The sequence below is a fragment of the Suillus subaureus genome, assembly GCF_016647635.1.
Source record: "Suillus subaureus strain MN1 chromosome Unknown BJ212scaffold_36, whole genome shotgun sequence".
NCBI lineage: Eukaryota > Fungi > Basidiomycota > Agaricomycetes > Boletales > Suillaceae > Suillus > Suillus subaureus.
This window is the reverse complement of record NW_024538592.1, coordinates 364,796-388,203: the sequence shown is the minus strand read 5'-3', so window position 1 is coordinate 388,203 and position 23,408 is coordinate 364,796. Positions and strand designations below refer to the sequence as shown.

The following is a 23,408-nucleotide window of genomic DNA, read 5'->3' as shown; positions in this document are numbered from 1 at the left end:
TTGATAAACTTGGCCACAGTGGACTTGCATACTCCAGTTCTAGAGGAAATTTGGCAAGCAGAGAGGCCAGCATAAGACAGAGAGAGGATATTATCTCTTTGAGCAGAGGAGATGCTTTCATGGTGATTATGGCTATGATACATGAGATATTCTGGTTTATATAGTTAGATATAGTCATAAAATAACATAATGACACCACTTCATAATTTATATAATAATGGCATGATTTTTGTGGTGTCATAAATAATGATTTATATAGTTTTAATATACACTCAAAAAACTGTCCACATGAGTCATTATTTTATAAGCCTTATGTCTCCACCATATCTCCACCGATTCCCACGGTGTAGGGTTCAAATGAAAGCCCTGAAGCCATACTACAATGTGGTACAAGCATGTCCTTGAGGCATTTGTTTGTTCTCACACAATATCATAGATAGTGAAAAATGTCAAAACATGCGGACAGTTTTTTGAGCCACTGTAGATAGCTTGGGATGTACTGGCCACCTTCAGCAGATGTTGTACCCTTACAAATGGTGCAATTGCACCAAACAAGGTGTTGGCTTGAGAGCATGCTTGGATTTATGGTCTAAATAGTTTGAACTTGCATTAGATGACAGGTATCAAACAAAAAAAATGTGCAACTCACCGACATGTTGCAGGATCATGGAGATGGCAGTAAGAAAGAGGGAGGTGCTTAAAGCGACTTGGGCCGCGAGCAATGAGCTTAAGTCCTTTTGCCTTGTGGTAAGTCATCTGGTCAGCTTGGTGCATACCTGACCTAAAGTTGGTTAGTGGTTCCCTTAAGTTATCACACCAAGCAGAACAGGGGCAAGGTGGTCTATTTGCAGTAGATAGCAGCTACATGAGGCTACATGATGCTGAAACGAGGCAGCATACTTGACAATCCAGAGAGCCTGCATACTGACAAGTGATCAATAAAGAAGAAACCCAGCATAGTTGTAGTGTGTGACTAAGTCTTTGTACACGTGATTACTTCACCTAATCAGACCTACTCACACTAGCATTAACCAAGGGCTAAATGTAGTGACTACTGATAATCACCATGCTCCTCCAGTTGCCCCCAATTCACTGACACTTGCTCTGGCTACACCACCTGCCGTTCCAGCACTAGCCATCACCCCTGCTGCTAAGACCACTGTCATCCCTGCTGCTGAGACCACCATCACCCTGGGTCCTATAACAATACTCCCTGCTGTTCCAGTTTTTCTCACAGCTGATGAATCCCCTCCAGTTCCTGATGGACCTAATAACATGGAGATGCTGCCAACAGCAGCTTCGTCCTCTAGTCGATGGGGCTGGGGAAGGGGAAAGAGGGGTGGGCTAGTGGCTATGTCTTTGTCAGCAGAGCAGTGAGAAACACAATCTCAGAAAAAGAACTAGAACTGTGTAGTTAGATTGGTGCTCATCATAATATGATTTCATTGATTTCAATGATGTCCAAATTCATGTCCAAATTGACTTCAAACTGAAAGATATTTATTGCAATGAAGTTAGGTCATTGGAACAAGCCTTGGGATCTAGATTGCAAGCTACAATGAAATCAGCTTCAATTGTTGCAGCCGACAGCTAATATTGCTAACTGGGTTGAAACTTTTGTTGAAAGGCACAATTGCAACCAGATTGTAACATAAATTGTATTGTAATACTCTTTCATTGTGACACATTGAGACCTGGGCTTGTCATTGGATCCTTGCAACACGCTATAAGGCCATGAATCCCGAATAGGAAATTTCCAACAAATGAAAGTGAAGAGGGCCTGCTGTGTGTGACTGAGGTTGGCAATAGTACTTCATTCATCTAGCTCAGAGTGTCGCTTAGAGTGTTGGAAATCTTGGAAATTCATTTCAACCAATCACAATGCTTTGTAATAGTCCCAATATAACACATGATTGGCAAGTCATTGTGATAGAAGCCACAGTTTGGAATAGGCATTGCAATGATGATGTAATCATTACATTTGCACATGTAATGCTCATTGCATTTCCATTTCTAGTATGTTTTCAATGATTTTTGTCATCATTACAATTATTTTTTAATATAATTGTGATCTTTGTTGCGTACATTATAATGGGTTTGCATTGCGCATTATGTTGGTCATTCCCATAGTGTGTTCTGTCAATTATAATGGATTTACATTGTATGTTTTAGTTATTGTAATATCTGTGTCATATATTACATCGAATGCAATACTAGTACATGGTGATTGTTTAGCAAATAAAGAGTAGATTTTATGGTCATGGTAGGTAGTTTACAATACAGCAGTCAAACTGTAATCACTCTAATAATCTAAAAAAAAGTAAAATGCACTGAATACTATTGGGTCCAGGTTTTAATCCCTACTAGTGTCAATGGTGTCCAGTAATGCAAGTAGCTGACAAGATCAGGTGGTTCGTCAAGTAACAGTGAAAATAGATGCAAGAATAAGTGACACAGAGAGAACAGGAGGGACACAGAATGAATCCAAGCACCAAGGGAGCTGTAAGGACATTGAATAAGTTGCGAGGGAGCTAGAAGGACATGGAATGAGCAGCAAGAGAGTTGGAAGGCCATGGAATGAGTAATGAGGGAGCTAGAAGGGCATGGCATGAGCAGTGAGGGAGCTGGAAGGCTGTGGTCCAGGAGTGAGCAGAGGGAGCCAGTCCAGGGACATGGAATGAGCAGAGGGCTGGAAGGACATAATGAGGGAGTGGTGGGGGAACTGGATATGGGGACCTATTAAACTTGTAATAAGTCATGTTCATCACAAATGAGAGACTGCAAACAAACATTTTCAGCAGTGTATATGTCTTTGACTGATTTGCTGATCTCTGGCCCAATACCAAACAACTGAATCCCACTGGACAAGCAACCTGACCATCTCCAGGAATCAAAGTCAGAACATGGTGTAAGGACTGAAGAAAGGGAAGTCCATGCTGCTATGCTGTTGCCAGGTGTACTATTTGCCCTGCCAGCTGGGTATTAATAGGGGTTATAACACGAAGATTATTGCAAGACTCACATTGCTATTTAAATTATGCCCAGCAAAAGTAGCAGTCAGGGAGGCAGAAGCATGCCGTCTGACTTGGATTCAGAATGGCTACAATGTAATAAGTATTGGTTGACCTCACTTTAAACTTTAATACTCAATAGACTGTTACAGTAATATTAATAACTGGCTCTGTCAAATTGTCTGAATTGTGTATAGGATTGATGTGGATAGCAATATCCAGCAAGCTATTGCCTGCCTGCAGCTGATGTTTCTGAGGGGGTGCAGGAGACAATTTCAATAATGTAGTTCTGAATCAAAAGAGAACCAAGACACATTCTAATATTTGTTGCAATGCTGACATAATCACCACATGAACCCTGTCACAATGAAGCCTGTAGTCTTGTCAAGCGGCAGACACAAGTTCATGACAGGACAATTAAGTAAAACAAGCATTGATAATATGTAGATCATAACTGTAACTAACTACTGTAATAATAATCAGGAGAAAATAGAAGGATTGAATCAGAAGACTCAGAGTTGGCATAATTGAGACCTATCTCACTGTAACATTCTTTGAATAGCCACATTGTTGGGGAATGCTATCATCCCCTTCCTGTACCACCTTGGACTTTTTGGCCCTACCAGACTTAGACTTGGATTTCATCTCAACAGCCTGAATATTAGTCTCTTTGATCACAACCACCTCTGTCTCCTTAACTGGTCCAGAGTCAGAGACTTGAAGTGTGCTGATTGAGGATGAGTTGCTTGATACAGTGAGAGTTCATGTTACAGTAGTAGTAGATGAAAGAGTAGGAGGTCCAGGAGCCCTGTCTGATGATTCATGTATGGTTATTGTGCCTGCAGCCTTGGTGAGGACATCAATATTAGCATCAAGATTTTTGTCAGTGTCTTTGTCATCAGACGCTGGCTGATCCTTGTCTACTTCTGCCACCAATCCAAGTCAAGCTAGATGCATCTCTTCTTGAAGATTGTTAACAGAGTCCCTGGTATTGAGATTGTGAGAGGAGCAAGAAGTTCGCTCAAAAACAAAAGTATTGATATGCTTGATGATGCCCTGTAGGCAAGGCTTCTCCCAGTCACAGACCAGAAGTTCTTTGAAGAATGCATATAGCATGCTGTAGTTGATTCTTGAGGTCTTCCCCTTGCCTTCTTGTGGGAATTCCTGGTCAGGGGATAATAAAAAGATGTTCTATTATTGATAGAAGCACGTTTGAGACCAGATCAGTCAAGACTGCAGTGAATAAAGTCTTGGACTTGCTGTGACAATAGCCCAAGCCACAACCCCAGGTGTCACTGCCATAACACCCCACTTAACTGCATTGGGTGGAGCACTGCCCTGTCATCTGCTCTCATTAGATAGTGATGTCCTGCCCTTAAGGCAGCAACTCAGTGTCTATTACAAATAATAGCATAGATTAGATGTTAAATTTGAATGAAGTAAATGGTGGCATACCTTAGCAATAGGTTGCCAGTTGCCAAATAGTGTTTTATGAGTGTGGTCAACAATGCTCCCCAGAAATAGTAGAGGAGGCAAAAGGGGATATGACTCACCAGCTGTGCCAGTTATGCCAAGTAGCTGGCAAATCTTGGGTTCCACATCACAAGCGTGCGAGATTGCAAAGTAATGCTGGGGAAGTCTGAAAATCTGACCAGCAGAACTCTGGAGCTTGTTAAGCTTGGAGGTGTGGCCAGCACAGACTGCCTTAGAAAACTGTAGATAGTGGTATTCAGTACATTGTAGCATGTTGATTATGAAGAGAAATCTATTACCACATTCAAAAAATGATTCATTGGCACCAGGTGGTACAGGTGCTAAGGAAGCATGTTGTACAATTCTGCCAGACATGCAAGCTCCTGCGAACCTGCAGTGGCATACTGAGTGGTGGTATTGAATGGTGGTGGAGGGTTGGGAAGTGTCATTTTAAGCAGGGCCACCAGTGGTGGGAACATATTAACCATAAGACCAAAGCATTTTGTGCAGACCTTGAGTTCCCCTTCGAAAGCCACAATATCTTCCAAAACTGCACTGTCCTTCTTATGGCAACCCTTGTTGGCCGATAGTACCTTGTTTTGCTCCTCCACAGTGTGGAGCCATTCTTTCAGTGCCTGGTTTTCAAGCTGTGTGTTCTTGACCTCCTGCAGACATTGATAATGTCATATGCCATTCCGGACTCTCAATTCTAAATCCACTTCTCTGGATATCTGGATCCGAGATCCAGATCTCAAATGATCTGATCTATCTTTATCTCCCTTCCAGAATCCAAACCCTATATCAGCGCCCAACTCCATTTAGACTGCCCCTGTCTCCGGACTCTGGTTAACCATGTTTTCCTTTTGATTATTGATCCATTACATACATTTCATTTCCGGTGTTCATTATTTGTGATCCGTCCTACTTACTAATAGACTTTGCATATGCTTCATACATAGCCCTTATGTTTGCTGACTGATTCCTATATGATACCTACAGTATATAAACCTCCTGTAACTCTCGGAAATACTCCAGTTCAAATATCATCTTAGTTCCTGCTCATTCCTGTGTCCTCTGGACTCAAGATAAGTCTCTTGTCATATTCCAAGTCTTAGGATTGCATCCCAGACTATATTTCCAACTCTACCTTAAGAGTAGTCCATCCTCTGTTAGTTTCTAGTCCGGACTTCATCCGGATTAGTCTTATCCGCTTGCCTAGGTAATATCCTGTCCGTTGGATTTATCTCACGTCTCAGATCTGGACGTCCATTATCTGCCCCAGTCAAATCCCGGAAACTCCGGACGACTGTTCTAGCCCCCGGAAATTAAGGGCACATACTTGGGAAAGGGGCACAGCGTACGAGCTGAGGCCAAGCCCTTGTGATCCAACCCCCTTGAGCATGCAACCTTAACAAGCCCCCGGAAATTAAGGGCACATACTCAGGAAAGGGGCACAGCATATGAGCTGAGGCCAAGCCCTTGTGATCCGACCCCCTCGAGCATGTGACCTTAACAGATAATGCCTCTGTTAGTGCTATGAACAGGGATTATTTAGTTCAAACTTACCTCTGCTTCATGATTAGAACAGCATGATCCTGGTTGAGTTGCGGCCTGATGTTGAGCAGGATTTGAGATCAACCCTTGAATGATGTTATGTGATGTGGTCCTCTCATCAGATGATGAAGAATTGTCAGGACTTGTCAGCATAGTGATTTTGAGCTGCTTGATTTGACATGATAACAAGTCTAAGGAGAATTGATGAGATTAGTGATGCCCAATGCTGAAGTGGTGCTTGTACCAATAGGACCACACCAATTCCAATTTATATGTGACAGTTCAGATGATAGTTAGTACACATGGCACTTGGTATCAGGTTGTGAAGGACACATTATGAATGCATGACTATCATTACGCAATGACATGAACTGTAGGTGGTGATAAGGAGGTGTAATAAATGCCTGGATGTCGAAACACTTACTCTTCCAATGTGTGATTGACTATATTTGGAACCTTGATGAGCCACTGAGACATAACAAGAGATATGTATTAATGAACTGCAAATAGTGCATGTAAAATTGACAGACCTTGGGGGACATCAGATGAGTGGCTGTAGACTCAGACCCTGAGAATGGGCTCATACTTGAGGTTAAATGAGGACACTGCAATATTACTCTTCATCCACAATGCTGAGGTGTGTTGGCCTTGGCATGTCAGCAACTTCAATATGACAAATGAGGTTGCCAGAACCTGTTGTGGTATGTCCTTGCCTTGAGTAGACATTTGAGTGTGATATGTGAAAGAATGCAATTGACTTTACTGTACCTTCATTGGCAGTTTCATCACAACAAATGAGTTTGTGAGAACCTGTTGCAGTACACCCTTGCTTTGAGTAGACATTTGAATGTGCAGTGTGGCCTAGCACCATCAAGACCATATGGCATAAGTTCTGGATTGTGGCAGAAGTCAGTCATGAAGTGTATCACAATGCCGGCAAGGAACATTAGACAGTTTGAGCAGCTCACATGGGATGTGAGAAACAGCTTCACTGGAAAACTCGTGCACACCAGCAAGGTTGAGGAGGTTGCACTTGAGCAATCTCAACCTGGTAATCAGAGGCAAGGCTAGGTATGGTACAGATAAATTTGACAAATTTGAGAAGTGCATTTGTCATGTTGAGATGTGAACCAGGGAGGACAGGGAATGGAACTGAGTGTTCAGTTCTTTGTCCATGGAGGCATCTCTTTGCTTGGCTTGGATAGTACCAACCAACCAAAGTAACTTGCATGTGAGTTTCCTAGCGATAAACTCCCATGTTGCTTCAACCTCATTGATTTTGCTCAGGTTATGCTGGGTGGGCTCTGGACCCAGATTTTGAAGCACTCAGAAGGGTGCTCTTGAACCTTCATTATGCTTCTGCCAAATCTTGAAAAGCTTGACAACAAAGAATTGGGCAATGGCACTGAAATCATTGTGGGTGGTAGGAAAGCCTGAAGATTCCACCAAGTCTCGATGGTGAGCTCTTCTGGGGGGTCAACAGCCAGTGGGTCTTCACATATGATTCCTCCCATGTTCGCAGAGTCCATGAAGAGAAGGAAGTCGGAAAACTGCTCTGTTTTGAGGTACATATGTTTGAAGAGTTTGTGTGATGTCACTGCTGTGATTATGTAGGTGGCATATGCTTGAGGATGTGAAAGAATGCAATGGACTTGACTGTACCTTCATTGGCAGTTTTATCATGGCAAATGAGTTTGTTAGAACCTGTTGTGGTATGCCCTTGCCTCAACTAGACATTTGAGCGTGATGTGAAAGAATTCAATTAACAACTATACCTTCATTGGCAGTTTCAACATGACAAATGAGTTTGTCAGAACCTGTTGCAGTATGCCCTTGCCTTGAGTAGTAGACATTTGAGTGTGATGTGAAATAATTTGATTGACTTTACTCTACCTTCATTGGCAGTGTCAACATGACAAACATGAGTTTATCAGGTCCTGTTGTGGTATGTCCTTGCCTCAAGTAGACATCTGAGTGTGATGTGTAAAATAATTTGATTGACTTGCCTGGAGACCAGTGAGTGCAGGGGGTGGAGTAATATGTATATTAATTACCTGTGGATTACTGTGACAATTGGTGGGGTCAGGACCATCAGGCAACAAGGAGCTTATGACCAGATTTGTATTTGGGATGGAGGAAGCTGTAATAAGCATGCACTTGAAGCTGGGGATCCAGAAATGCACCTGGTCCTGGACCTGACTCACAATCTGCAACTTGATGGTCTTGCCTTTGAGTTCAATAGTGCGGATCTTGAAGTCAACACCAATAGTACTCATATAACTCTCAGTGTATTACATGTCATCTGTGAAATGGAGAAGACAAGCCTGAACCATTAATTTTGTCAATGAAGGGAGACGAGACCAAGATGTGTCAGGACAAGGTGAATTGGCATTGAAGTTACAGGTTTAAATCCAAGTGTCAATGAGATATTGCATTGTGAATCAGACTACTAATATAATACCTAATAATAATAATGAGATGGAGTATTAGTGCCCAGCTGCAAGGTGCATGTGCTTCATGTGCAGAAATATGTTGCTGTCTACTGTATCCATAATGAGAAAGTCACTGGCTGTACTAGGATTGGGAGTGAGAGCAACTCCTCGAATGATTGATTCTGCTAGTATGAACTCACTAGTGGTTTCTCTTGGTTGTGATCTAACATGCCAAAAATTTAGGTGTTCGTCCTTCTTGAGACATCTCCCAGTTGGTGCATTGTATGGACACACAAGGGCAATGGGGTAGGATGTGTCATTAATGATGCATGTAAAGAGGAAGATGAGTCATGCAAAAAAGACACCAGCTGTGGTGTTGACAATGACAGTCATATTGGGGAAGATTATGGAAACTTGGGCTGCAATGGAGATAGTCTGTGGTCTGATGGAAGTTGACTAGCGACTCATAGTTTACCTTGAGGAATTGAAATTCTGTTATCTTCATGGGATTAGTCACATGTGAGCAGCAACTTTCAAATTGGACTTACTTTGTCCAATGGTAACATGTTCACCAGCTGTGTAATAGCGGGCAAAGTGTTTGAAAACACATTGAGTTTTGTGTGGAACCGTCTAAAGGAGGGGTTGTTGATATACTGTTCCTCAATTGCCTTGAGAGATATCTGTGGAAGCTTGATGGGATATTAGTATCCTGGTCATCCTCATCTTCGGCCATCTGAGTGTTGTAAGCATCTAGATCATCTACTCAACCACAGATAAACTCAGAAACAAGAGACCAATGGTCTGCATGTAAAATCTGTATGTAACCTACTAGATTAAACCTAGAAGCAATGATATCAAAATAGGACAATGAACCTGTGGTGTGACATTTTTAAAATCAGTCCATTGTTCATAGGAGTCCTTCAGGGGGCCATGGCACTTCTTGTTCAGTTTCATATTGTAATTGTGAGTCACTCCCTTGGCCTCAATGTCATCAAATAGGTGGACAGCTAGATGGTTCTTTGGGAATGACCAATTCTTGTCTGGTCATATAGCTTGAGACTTCCGAATATATTTCTAACAAATGAATCAATAATTTGAAGGGTGATCAGGAAAGTCACATAACCTACACTTACTAACTTGGAGAAATTTTGAAGAGCTTCTTGTCCTGCAGCAATCATTGTTGTGGTGTGTACCTCTAGTGCTGCATATAGGTCCACCTTGAGGTATGTGCGAATGCATTGAAGGGGAAGGTAAGCAACTTTGCTTTTGTTGGTGTTTGGAAGAATGTCATGAGCTGCAAAAGTAATCAACTGATTCACAACAGTACATGGCCATATTATTAGTATATTACATTGACTTGCCACTTAGATAGATCAGTTACCTTGAAAATGTCTTCATACTTACTTCCATCAGTGAATGTTATAGCCATCACGGTGTCATATCCGCATATCCGGATCTCAGATCCAACCCTTATCTCATCTCAGATCCACATCTTATCTCTGATCCTATCCACATCTTATCTCCCTCCAACATCTCGTCATTCAATCTGTCCACTCATCCAGTCCAGTCCACAACTCATCCGAATCCACAACCAGTGCTCATCTCCTTTCAGTAACCCCCTAACTCCGGTATTTTGGCTATCTGTATATCCATCCTGCTCCCTGATCTGCTACCTATGTTTCATTTCCATTTCATGATTTGTGATCCATTTCTACTTACCAATAGACTATCCACATGCTTTGTACATAGCCTTGGACTCTGCTGATTGATCATTCTGTTAGATACCTATAGTATATAACCTCCTGTAACTTTCTGTAGTACCTCAGTTCAAATATCATCTTAGTTCTACTCATTCCCATCCTCCGGACTTGAGTTTCTCTACTCTCATCACCCTCCAAGACTTAGGATTGATTCCTATAGTCTATCCATATCCACCTCTGTCTCTGACAGTCTATTACCATTAGTTTCTAGTCTGGACTCGTCCAGATTAGCCCTATGATACCTATCCCACATCTGGAAGTCATCCGGATCCATTACGATACTTGTCCAACCTTCCGGATCCGTTAGTCTTGCCTTCCTGAAATAAGGGGCAATACTCGGGTAAGGGGCACAGCACATGAGCTGAGGCTGAAGCCCTTTGGATCCAGTTATCCCTTGAGTATGACCTTAACAGTGAGCAACATCACACACCTGGAACATCAGAAGTTAAACAACATATAATAAAGGTAAAATAGAAACCAACTGCTCCTTGTAGTCCATGGACAGTATCAACACCAGGCTATAAAAGAGCCTTGTGACATTGTCCCAACAGTTTGTCCATTGGCCACTTTTGAAGGTAGTACAATCAATGCAAGTACTTTCTTGATGGACGCATGCCACACAGCTGCTTTGAAGTTAGCAAACTGTTGTGTACCTTTGTATTTTGGGTTATCTTTGACCTATGAGGTGGTTTGCTCTATATGTAAATTTGTGAAAGAAAGCCATGAAACATACCAGTGGGAGCCATCCAACCACCTGTCCCCCACCCATCCCATTCCATTTCTGATAGCAACCAGAAGATTCACCAAGCAAGTGATCACAGGATATCCTTTCTTGCTACTGAATGACAACAGCTTTGACTTGCCAGCATACAATATAAATGCTAATGGTTTCACATCTGGAGGTATCTGAGACTATATAGTAACATTGTAAGACATCAGTAGCACATCACAGTACAACATGGAATACACACCTGGCATTCCAAGAATGCATCTGCAGTCCATGGTTCATCAATGAACCTAATGAATGTTTGTCTGTCAAATTTTGATAACTGTTGGGCATCAAAAACACAATGAGGGCCAATGACAGGGTGTTGCAGAATATCCACCACCCAATCCCAAAGGGGGTGAAAGTAAACCATATATTCTAGGTCTGTGCCATCAAGTGGTACTGTAATAGTATCACTTTCAAACTGGAGGAATCAGATGGTGTGTGAGAGCAATATAGACATTACTTACCAGTGTCAAGCAGTGGGACACCACTTCCCAAGTATTCCGAACATCAGCATAGTTTTTGAGTGTGAAGTCTTCAGTCCTACTGTGTTGAACCAACTGGATAAGGTGTGTGGTTTGTTCATAGGTGAGTGCAGCTTCATGTGCCAATTCTGCAACCTCGAAGTCAAGTCAACATCTAAATGGGAGCCAAGGCTGGCATTCTGAGCAGGGTGGCTTGTAATGGTGGTGTCACATGAAATCAGAGAATGCTTCAACATGTTGTGATGATCATACCAGTGCTAGGTGCATATGATCAATAGCACAGTTCTTCTCACCTTCAGAAAAGGAGATAAAGCATGGATCATTAAATCCATATATATCAACCCATCCGCTCTTACTCCGGTCCAGTCCTAGAAATCCGCCCTCCCATGTCCTATCCATGTCCACCTATCTCCACTGGTGCATTATTTTTCCCAAATGTCATTGCTAAACAAGCTGCAGGTCTTATTACACAACTACTCACATTCTGCAGCGCATGATGTTTTATTACCTATAGACTCATTGTGTGCTCACTAACTACACTACAATTCTTGCCTATGCATTCCGGACATTCACACGCTATGATATAAACAACTGAAGTACATACAATTGAGTAGTTCCCTTTCCCCTGGACTCAGCTCTATAGGAGAGTTGTTCTTGCGTTATTTTTGTAGACCTTGCACTATCCATCTATTTTGCTCCTTCTTGACAATCCTGCACAATTTGACCACTCTGAAGTTCCATACCACTAGGATCTTACCCTTAAAGCTCTTGCAAGAATACCCAACCCGTGACAGGTAGTTTAGCCCTGTTCTTCACTCACACTATATCCCTTGCAACTGGCTGCTCCATAGAGTGCGGTTGATTTTGTGTGTGTTACATCTGCTGCACCGGCATCTGACATCCAATACATTCACATGTATCTTCTAATGGTTCATCTCACTCCTGTGATATTGACATTGGTTGATTTTTGCCTGCGCTCATGGTCAATTCTTTGGTATAGGAATTCAGAGGTATACATATGGCCTGTGTTCAAGTTTCTTAGGCTGATATAGGTTATAACTCCTTCACTCACTTACTTCCCTCACACATAATTGAAGGAAGTGCTTCAATAGCAGTCCTCTTGGGCTGATCAATTAAACTTGTGCCTCTTAGGATAAGTAGTGCTAGTTGCTAACCACCTAGTACCAATTACTTCTTCACAACTGGAGCCCACTGCAAGGGGGCCATTTGAAGCTGGAAGGCAGATCGCTTAGGTCAAATGAAACCCAAGAGCTTTGCACACTCACAGACATCTTGCAAGAAGACTTTTTCTACCTGGTACTTCAGAACATTGAAGAAGAAACCAAAGTGGGACCATCCAACTTGCATACCTGTTCCTCTTCAGAAGCCTCTGTTATCTGGAACCTCACTTCCAACTCACCCCTAACAGAACCAGAGTCCGAGGGGGAAGATACTCACTTCCCTGGATCATTCAACCATTCACTACCCCAAGTCCCATTCATTACTTTAGACACTCCATCCACCGAATCATCACTTACCCCTTTGAACCATACCCATGACCCATCAGCTGAAAGGCAAAACCTGTTCACACCCACACCTTTCTTACCCATAACTGCTTCCTTCCCATGTAGACATTTAGCCACACTCCCACCTACTTTACCTGACCCCGCATGCCATACCCCTTCAGCCCCACAAGGCCCTGCGCCATCTCAAACCCCTATCACACAACCCACAGCCATGACTACCCCATATAAAATGCCTCTCCAAGGAACTGATGTGGCACCCAAATTCGATGGAATGCCCACACAGCTACTCCTGTTCTTTGAGGACATTGAACAACTGGCTGACTATGCTAATCTAGATCAGGAAAAGCGCATCAAGGCAGCACTTCGACCATCAGTGAATTGGAAACTTGGGCATGCAGGCCTGCAGCCAAAGGGAATGATTGGAATAAGTTTGTTGACGCTATAAAGGCTATGTATCCAGGATGCAACAATGACCACTGCTACACTTGTACTGACCTAGAGAACCTCTGCATGGAACAAGCCCACATCCTGATATGCTCCAAGGAAGAGTTAGGGCAATACTACTGCAACTTCCTCAAAGTCTTGCAATACCTAATTGACAAACAACGGTTAGCAGAACTAGAATGTGGTAGATTTTTCCTCCAAGGGGTCCACTCAACAGTCAATGCAGCTATCAGGCAAAGGCTTGAAATAAAACTTGTTGCTCACCACCCTGATGACCCATACACATTAGATCAGGTATACGAGGCCACAGCTTTCTTATTACCTAGCATTGCATCCACCATGGTACCCATCCAACAGCCAGTGCAGTCCTCTGCAACTATGACCCAAGCAACCACACCTTCTACACCTGCCCTGCAACCTAATGCAGGGATCATGGTAAAGAAGGAATACAGCCAACTGTGGTATAACAGTTGTTACTTTTGCAGAGGAGACCATTTTTAGAAGACTTGTGCAACGCGTGATGAATACACAAGGGAAGGTAAGATAAGCATCACCTCTGATAACAAGATCATTATGCCCGATGGTTGTGGTATTCCCGGAAGGCAAGGAGAAGGAAACTTCAAGCAGCGCATCAACAAATTCTTGTATAATGGGCCCGCAACGGGTGCCAATGCTATGGTTCTCAGTAACATGTACTGTTGTGCTGAACCAACCATCCAAGCAGCACTTGATATTGAGCCTTGCGCATTCATGCACACGTGCACTGACATCCAGGAAGATGTGAGTGAAGATGACAAAGAATTGACATGCCTTGAACAAGAAGCTACCAGAGCCTGCAAAGCAGACAAAGGTAAAAATACATGGTTTGAGGGCATCAATGTACCACCATGTCCCAAGCCAGGTCCATCATCAAGAACTGCTGACACGGTAGAAGAAGTAGTTTCCCCACAGGTAAAGGCATCTGGGTCAAAGGCCGCTAGTTCCCCTAATAAGGGCACGGTGGTTGTGACACCTGTGGGTTCTTCAACTGCACCTGGTGCAGCCTCCTCATCTTCAAACCCCATGACCTCTTCTTCATCCTATGAACCACTGGCCGCCAACCAACCCTCAATGCAGTTCAGATACTCCTTCCTGCTGGAAGACAAGGATGTGGACAAGCACATAGTTGACCGCATGCTAGACTCTACCATCAGCATACCTATGCGCAAATTAATAGCAGTATCCACCGACGTCTGCAAGGTATTCAAGGAAATGACCACAACCAAGCACATTACAGTAGGGACTACCTCAGTCAACAAACTAGGTAGTGCACCAGGAATGCAAGAATTTCTGAAAAAGTACAATGGCTGCCTGCAAAGGAATGACAATGGACACATTGTGGCTGAACACTTCGAATCCTTGAGATGTATCAGAGTGGTGACACTTCATGGCTGGGTCCTCTCCTGCATCCTTGACCAAGGCGCAGAGTGCATCGTAATGCCACAATCTGTTTGGCGCATGCTGGGCAGTATTCCACTAAGATCTGACCACAAGCTAACCATGGAGTCTGTTAATACTTCAACCAATGAGACACTAGGAGTAATAGAGAATCTCCTGCTAGACTTTGGCGCGGGAGAAATGCTATTCCAAGTTCAGGTTGTTCCGACTGCTAACTTTGACATCTTGCTAGGGTGCCCATTCTTTACACTCACCAGCTGCTGTACAGAAGATCTTCCTAACGGAGACCAGGATATCATGCTAATGGACCCAAACTCAGGGAAGGTAATACACATCCCTACCACGCATTGGGTAAAGAAATATCCAGGTTGCGAAGCCAGCACACACACTCCCTCAGGTGCATGCAAGAAGGGTTTTTGATGATCAATGATTTGCACAATACATGAGGAGACAAACAGACAAATTCCTACCCGCTGCTCTCTCTTATTTCTTGCCCTACTACATTACTTTTTGGTTCTAATTTTCATCTCATGCCAACCACGCAATACCTGCTCTTACAGAGCAAACATGCCTCATTTTCCTTTTCACCCGCACAGTTCTCAGCACACTATAATCATCTCATATCTACATGCTCAATCATTGACCATACATCTGTCGACACATTTAACAGTGTATATTCATTCAACAAAACCCAACATACACTGGTTTATAAGCCAGTAGCAAAGAAGGTCCACATGGTTCAAATCACCATGCTGCCTGAGTATAGAATCATGAGAAGATTACCCGACAACCCATTGGCCGGCATGCCCCAATTGCCAACCCACCCACCTGACTTCATCCCAGGTGCCCACTTCACCCAAGAAAGAGCGAATGAATTGGATTTAGACCCCACTAACTGGTTATGGCCAGAAGAGCTTAAGCTTATACACTGGCTTGTCTGGACACACGAATTAGTGTTCATGTGGGACATGACTGAGCGCAGTCGTCTCAATGAAACCTATTTCCCTCCTTACAAAATTCCTACCATCCTGCACACTCCCTGGTCTCAATGCAATATCCCTATACCACCAGCAACCCTCAGAGAAGTTATCTGCATCATCAAAGAGAAGATCCAGTCTGGTGTTTATGAACTGTCAACTGCAGCCTACCATTCATGGTGAAGGTTCAACAACTCTGCTGGCTTGCAGAGCAAAAGAAAGAAAGAAGGCTCTACCTCTGGGGTGAGAGGAAGGCCTACTGACTCTCTAAGTGTTGGTTGAAGTGTGCCAAGCAATGTGTTCAACCCTTAAGGGAAGCAAAGAAAGCAAGTATCTACAAAGTGACACCAGGTCAACTCTGGTGAAGCACACTGAAAGCATGCATGCGGGAATGTTGAGCATGTAGGAGTGCGAAGCGTGGGAATAGAGCGCATGTGGTGTGCAGATGTGTAAAGACTAAAGGATGGTGTGAGGATGTGTGCTGAGACTGCTGAATGGTGACTGATAGTGATAATGGACTGTGGACTAGGGCGATGACTCTGATGGATGCTAACTCATGATAATTCTGACTGCTAGACGCTACTAGACATGATGGTGGTTCCCCTACTCTGTGGTGGTGGTAGGTGTATAAAAATTCCTAGGCAACAGGTAAGCTGTGCCTAGGCATGCTCCCAGGGCTCAGAAGTGAATAGGGAGCGCTGTATGTATGTAAAATGATGTAAGTAAAAGGGTCCATGATGAAATAATGTATGGTACGATGCTAAATATGAGAATAAATGGGAAAGGACTCACTAGGGGACTGGTTGGATGATGGATGGATGCTCCCAGATGCTGTGCAACATAAGGCGACCAAGTGCAGGAAGAGCGCGCTAAGCGTGTGTGCAGGAATGCGCCACATAGTGTGGGAAAGCATCGCACCTCTGGTGTGTTTCATGGGAAAGTCATAGCTAGTGAGTTGCACACTATACCAGTCGTCGTGAGTTGTGATGTGGGCAATCTAAGCCTGGAGGAATCTTGTTCCCTACAGCGGTGGTTTTGCATGGTCAAGAAAGACAGTAAATCACTGTGATTAGTACATGATCTTCAACCGCTGAACGCGGTAACTATCTGAGACTCATCACTCCCTCCCTTTGTTGAACAATTAGCTGAATCTTTTGCCGGGTATGCAGTATACAGTATGATGGACTTATATTCAGGTTATGATCAGTGCGTGCTACATGAGGAGTCCCATGACCTCACGACCTTTGGAACACTGCTAGGACCACACCAGCTAACAACACTCCCACAAGGGCATGCGAATGTGGTACAAGTATATCAGGGTGACTCCTGTTTTGCTCTACAGGACGAGATCCCAAAGCACACCTCCCCATTTATTGATGACCTCCCAATCAAATTGGTCAAAACGCGCTATCAAAGAGCTGACAGCTCATATGAAACCATAGCAGAGAACCCAGGAATACATCATTTTATATGGGAGCATTGCATAGTAGTGAACCACATACTCCAGCACCTGAAGAATGTAGGCATATGTTAAGAACCATGCTCAAGGGAGAGAGAGACTGACTCAGAGGGGCTTGGCCTCAGCTTGTACACTGTGCCCCTTACCTGAGTATGTGCCCTTCATTTCAGAGGAAGTCTGATGATGGTCCGATGAAGTCTGGAGGACTTCTGGAGGCTGGCTACTCTGGTGGAGAGTGCGGGAGGACTTCTGGAGGAGCACAGGAGAGTTCTGGAGGAATGCAGGAAATGCTCAGGAGAGTTCCCACTGCAAGGTAATACTTCTACAGGAAAACAGGATGGAAGGATAGGAGGTCCAGAGGACAGGAGGACAGGATGTCTGGAGGTATGGAGGATGGAACATCTGAAGGACAGGACACCCAGAGGTATGAGGGACAGGAGGTCCGGAGGTACAGAAGACGGGAGGTCCAGAAGGAATAGGGGCTACATCGGACAAAGTCCGATGTAGAAGCAAACAGAGGTAGACTACCCTAAGGTAGAGTCAGAGGGACAGGAAGTGGACCTAAGTCCAGAAAGAGGGTAAGTGCCAGAAAGGCAAGATTCTAGCCTAGGGAAGCAATCCCTAGACTTGGGACAGAGACATAGGGGACAAATCCGAAGGTCCAGAATTCTGGCCTAGGGAATCCATCCCTAGGCCTTATGGAAAAGGACAAACTCAGATGGACTGAAGTCCGGAAGAAGATTGGGCAAGTCTAAGGTGATAAACAGGATCTAAGATGAGAGAGCAGGAACTAAGATGATATTCAGACTGAGGACTCTACTGTAGTTGTACAGGGGTTATATACTAGAGGCTATCTGAGAGGATCAGTAAGCAAAGGAGTAAGGCTATGTATGAGCATGCGGAAACACATTGGTAAGTAAGACAGAACATAAGTAAATGAACTCAGAGATGAAACTAGTACAAGGATCAATCAGCAAGACGGAAACAGAGATAACCAAGAACCAGAAAGGCAGAGATGCCTAAATGGGGATAGGCGCAGGATCTTGGACAGAGGGTGGGAATGGTCCGGAGATCTGGGGATCTGGAAGGCAGGGCGGAAACAGGACTGAGATATGTGAGGTGGTGGATGTAGTCCGGAATCTGAGAGGAGGTAAAGTCTGGATGTCTTGCTGGACGGAATGTGCATAGGGTGGACAGGATAGGGGATCCAGGAATGAGTCGGATATGGGGTCCGGAAACAGGTCTGGAAAGCGTGGGAATATGATGGGATCTATGTCTGGCATATGGGATATGACAGCATAACCGTATCCACTACCAAATTCGTCCTAGCCACACCTACTGCTATCATAGTAGGGCACAAATGCACCTTTGAAGGGTGTGTACCAGAAGACTCCAAAGTGCAAAAGATATGCAATTGGCTGGAATGCCACACTGTCATGGAAGTGTGCAGCTTTCTAGGTACCTGTGGCATCTTGTGCATATTTATCAAGGATTTTTCTAAGAAAGCACGCCCACTCATCAACCTCATGTGCAAGGATGTACCATTCGAATGAAATGAGGAACAACAGGTAGCTATGCAGACCCTGAAGGACTCAATATTAGAGTCTCCCACACTCCTACCGCTGTAGGGATTTCATATTCTGTGGGCTTGTATAGGCAGATATTACTTAGTGTTATGTTCGCACTTTTGGTGCTTATGTAATCATCATAGTTTTCACCACCTACCAGTACCAGTCTGAGACTGAGAGTTATTAGCATGATTTCCTATCCTCTCTGAGCACTGAGCTTAGTCCAGAAACCCTTTAGGGTTGAATAGCAGCTAGGCATAGCACATTTAGCCCAACATTAGAAGTCTACTTTCTAGTTCTCTTCTTGTTGTGTTTCCCACACCACTCAATTATGAATGTGGATGGGAAGTTATCCTTGCAGTTGACACTTCTTCCATTGCTATAGGGTTCATACTCCTTCAAATGGGCAAAAACAGCAAATGCTATCCCAGTCGCTTCAGTTCAATTTTGCTCACAGAAGTTGAAAGCCGCTACTCTCAAGCGAAGCTAGAGCTTTACAGCCTATTTTGTGCGCTCCACGTGGTATGCATATTTATCTTCGGAGTCACCAACCTAATGGTTGAGGTCAATGCGAAATATATAAAAGGCATGATCAATAACCTGGACCTCCAACCCAACACAACCATCAACCAATGGATTGCAGGTATATTGTTATTTCCTTTTATGCTCATTCATGTGCCCACTTCCAAGCATACTGGAGCAGACAGTCTCTCAAGGAGACCACCTGCAGAATTAGATCCCACAGAGGACAATGACCACAAGGATTGGCTTGACTGCTCATACTCATTCAGCGTCGAAATCCTAAACAACTGTAGTTGCACAATTTCAGGTGCAGGAGCTGATATCATGTGCCACCCATACCCATGCCAAACCCACTAACCTGTCCACCCACTCTCATCGCATTCCTAGGTACCACAGAACCCAAGCCTGCCAACCCGACCATCCCCCATTCAGAAGCCACGAAAGTGCGAGATGCAAGAATGATAGAAATCCAACACTTCCTAGAGACCTGCAAAAGACCTGCTGACTTATCCAATGATGACTACCAGTCATTTGTCAAAAGCGCAGTATGGTACTTTATACTTGACGGAAAATTATGGTGAAAGAACTCGTTTGGAAAGCACCAATTGATAGTCCCTGAAGCATGCCGCCTTCGCATTCTGGAGGAAGCACACAACGACCTTGGACATAAGGGAGTATATTCAACCCGTGCCCGCCTTCTCCTACATTTCTGGTGGCCTATGATTACTGATGATGTCAAATGGTACAATAGGATGTGTCATGAATGCCAGATCAGGCAAATGTGCAAACTGCACATTCCCCCAACTATACCCATCCTGGGTGGCATATTCAGGAAGGTGCATATAGATAGTATGATGATGCCCAAAGTGGGCGGATTTGACCATCTAGCCCATGTGCAGTGCGCACTAACTGGATACCCAGAATGGTGTATGCTACACAAAGAGAACACCAAGTCTCTAGGTGCATTCATATTTGAGGAGCTCCTTTGCAGGTGGGGACCTATCACCGAAATTGTTACTGATAATGGACCCACATTCCAGGCAGCAGTTGATGATTTAGCAGCATGCTATGGGATTCATCTGATTCACATCTCACCGTACAACTCCAAAGCCAATGGTATTATCGAACAGTGTCACTATGATGTCCAGGAGGCCATCATGAAAAGTTGCAAGGGGGATGAGTCACGCTGGTACCAATCCACGCATGCCATCCTATGGGCCAAGCGTGTTATGGTACACCAAGCGACAGGTCTAACACCCTATTTTATGGTCCACAGCATAGAGCCTATATTCCCATTCAATCTTGCTGAAGGCACATTTCTAGTAGCACTCCCAGACCAAGATACATTCTCAACCACGGACCTTGTTGCCTGGTGCGTGCGCCAATTGCAGAAGCGACAAGAAGATCTCAAAGCCATCAAAGAAAGAGTCCAGAATGCCCAGTACCAGTCCATCCGTAAATTCAAGCAGCACTTCCAGCACTCAATTACAGATTATGATTTCAAACCCGGTACCTTTGTTCTAGTACACAACAGCAAAGTTGAGTATGAGCTAAGTCGAAAGACAAAGCTGTGCTATCTCGGACCTATGATTGTTATCCGTCACACAAAGGGCAGGTCATATATCTTGTCAGAACTAGATGGATCTGTGTCTAGGCTTCATTTTGCGGCCTTTTGCTTGATTCCTTACCTTCCATGCAGTGAAACTAAAATCTCCATTACTAGTATTACAGGCCTGGATGATGAAGTATTGGACAACCTGGTAGGAGAAGATGTAGAAGAACCAGATGATGAAGTGCTCAATTTTGACCCAGAGGCATAGCCACACCTCCATGCACAACACCTGCCCCTATACCCACATACTCACATCAGACATCAGCCTATATCCACATAAAAACCAGAAAAACACAAAAACATACCATCCTTGTACGATAGCCTCAGTTTCATTTCCCTTCTTTCCTGCCCAATTCCAGTCACTCAGTAACTTACATATGATATGCGCTACCCATGCATAGACTCTAATCACACACAGACATTGCTGAAGGACTAGATTATACACGTGCTTGATGATTACTGTACAAATTCTCTTCGAATGCATAGGCAGCGCACCACACACATTGATATGTACTAAGGATTCGACTGCACTGCCACACAGCAGGGATAGAGGACAAAAGCACAATGAGGAAGATAAGCTGGGCGGAAACCTGCAAGTGACATGTATCTTTCCACTTCTTCTGCAGCACGCACACATGCTCATTTTACCTTACTTATCTCTTAGGCACCCAGTGGAGTAGGACTGGAACATAGGACATGGACATGGGATATGGATACCAGACACTTAGGACTCAAGGCGCACACCCAAGGATTCCAACCGGTCAAAACACTTCCATTTGGTGCCATCCAAGGGTATTCTAATGTACATGTGCATTGATTCAAGTCAAAAGAAAAGGAAACTATCTACAGGAACTGCCTTCTCTTCTTGTAGTGGATCACAATAATGTCCAACTCATTCATCACCTCCAGCATCATCCCATGCATAGTGGGAACCCTAGCATAGAGGGCGCACACCCGACCCTCCATAAGCAAGTCTTCATTGCTTGCATTCGCATCAACAAGCGGGTCGAAGTCTTCCAGATCTTCACCCCCAGGCAGCTTGCACTTCTCAATGCACACAGGAGAATTGGGTTCCTCATCCTCAGAGACTGTAACAGGATTCGGGCGATGAGACCAGGTGGCACATAAGGTCACAGATATCCTTAGAGGAACCAGTGGTAGGGCCAGAACCAGAAGTCAAAGGTGCCTTGCGTGTGGCCTTGAGGCTAGGCTTGGCCGCAGCCTGGAGCCAGGCTTGACACACTAAGAAAAGAAAGGTTAGATAGAGAAGAAAGACCTAAGGGAAAAACTTACTGCCACGCTGATGCATAGCATGCTTGTAGCTGTGCTTGGCTACCTGGCAGGTGAAGCACCCCATACCAGGCATACCTTGGCAAGGGATATCATGCTTAAGGCACCAGTCGCACTTGTCCTTATGTGAGACATGGGCCTTGGGAATGCTTATACGTCCTACCATCTAGCAAGCAAGTTCAGCAAAAACGACTGAAAGAGAAGACAGAGAATACTCGTGCATTTCGCCTTACTAAGGACAGGCTCTACAGCCTTAGAGTCCTTATGAATCCCAGCACATGCAGGGTGCTTGGGAGTCTCTGATCCCTCTTCCTCCTCATCAGCCTCTCCCACAGCGTCTTCACCAGCCTCTTCCTGGCCATCCTCCATCACAAAGTCTTCTCTAGTGGCCTCCTTCTCCTTTCTCTTGCCTTTTTCCTTCAACCACTTCCCCTCTTCTAAACATGTGCGTTCCTCAGCCTGGTGTTTGGCCTTGATCTTGAAAGTGTGTATTTGCTTGTGGAAGCAAATGTGCACCTCTTCGGCCTTATGACCTTTCACACTCTCCTCAGGAGCGAGGGCAAGGCTCAAATTATGAGTCTTGCTGTCCATCGAGCACCTTTCTAAGTCAGCCTGAAAGACTGTTAGAAAGGGCAGTAAGTGCACAAAGGTACAAAAAGCACTCACCAATAGCTTGACCCAATTGCGGCACCACTCTTCCTTGCAAGCCATCAGATCAGGTCGACCTTCAGGCATAAGGTCAGCCAAGTTGACCATGCAGGCATGTAACTCAGCGAACGTGTGCTGGATTCTGTCGGCAGCAGGGTCAACGACATTGGAAAAATCAAAAGTAAAGGTAGACATGTTATTGATGGTAGAGATGAGAGATAGGAAAAGAAGTAAGAGGAACTTATAGGGAAGCACAATCACATCCACCATGTGTCCACACTTCTTCCATTGTCCATGTGAAAATCACTGAACTCTGCACTCCACATCTCTATTCAATCCAGAACTGGTCCACGAACTCTACCATACCTGGAATTCCATGGTCATGTGCCCTCATAGATGCAAAAATTCTGCCAAGTCCAAGTCCTAATGCACAACCAACTG

General features: G+C 44.2%; 2 protein-coding genes across 2 annotated transcripts; both read right to left on the bottom strand.

The window, feature by feature from the left end:
* Nucleotides 1–4,034: 4,034 nt before the first annotated feature.
* Nucleotides 4,035–4,334, bottom strand: BJ212DRAFT_1203781 (uncharacterized protein; the record flags this gene model as incomplete). Its single annotated transcript, XM_041329119.1, has 2 exons — nt 4,035–4,202; nt 4,278–4,334. Coding segments are annotated over 2 exons (225 nt in total), but the record flags the coding sequence as incomplete, so codon positions are not given.
* A 6,403-nt stretch (nt 4,335–10,737) lies between these two features.
* BJ212DRAFT_1302844 (uncharacterized protein) lies at nt 10,738–11,883 on the bottom strand (the record flags this gene model as incomplete). The annotated part of the gene is made up of 6 exons (XM_041333337.1): nt 10,738–10,908; nt 10,964–11,011; nt 11,035–11,142; nt 11,202–11,420; nt 11,467–11,612; nt 11,778–11,883. 6 exons carry the CDS (start codon nt 11,881–11,883, stop codon nt 10,738–10,740), a joined length of 798 nt encoding a protein of 265 aa, XP_041188946.1.
* Nucleotides 11,884–23,408: the final 11,525 nt, after the last annotated feature.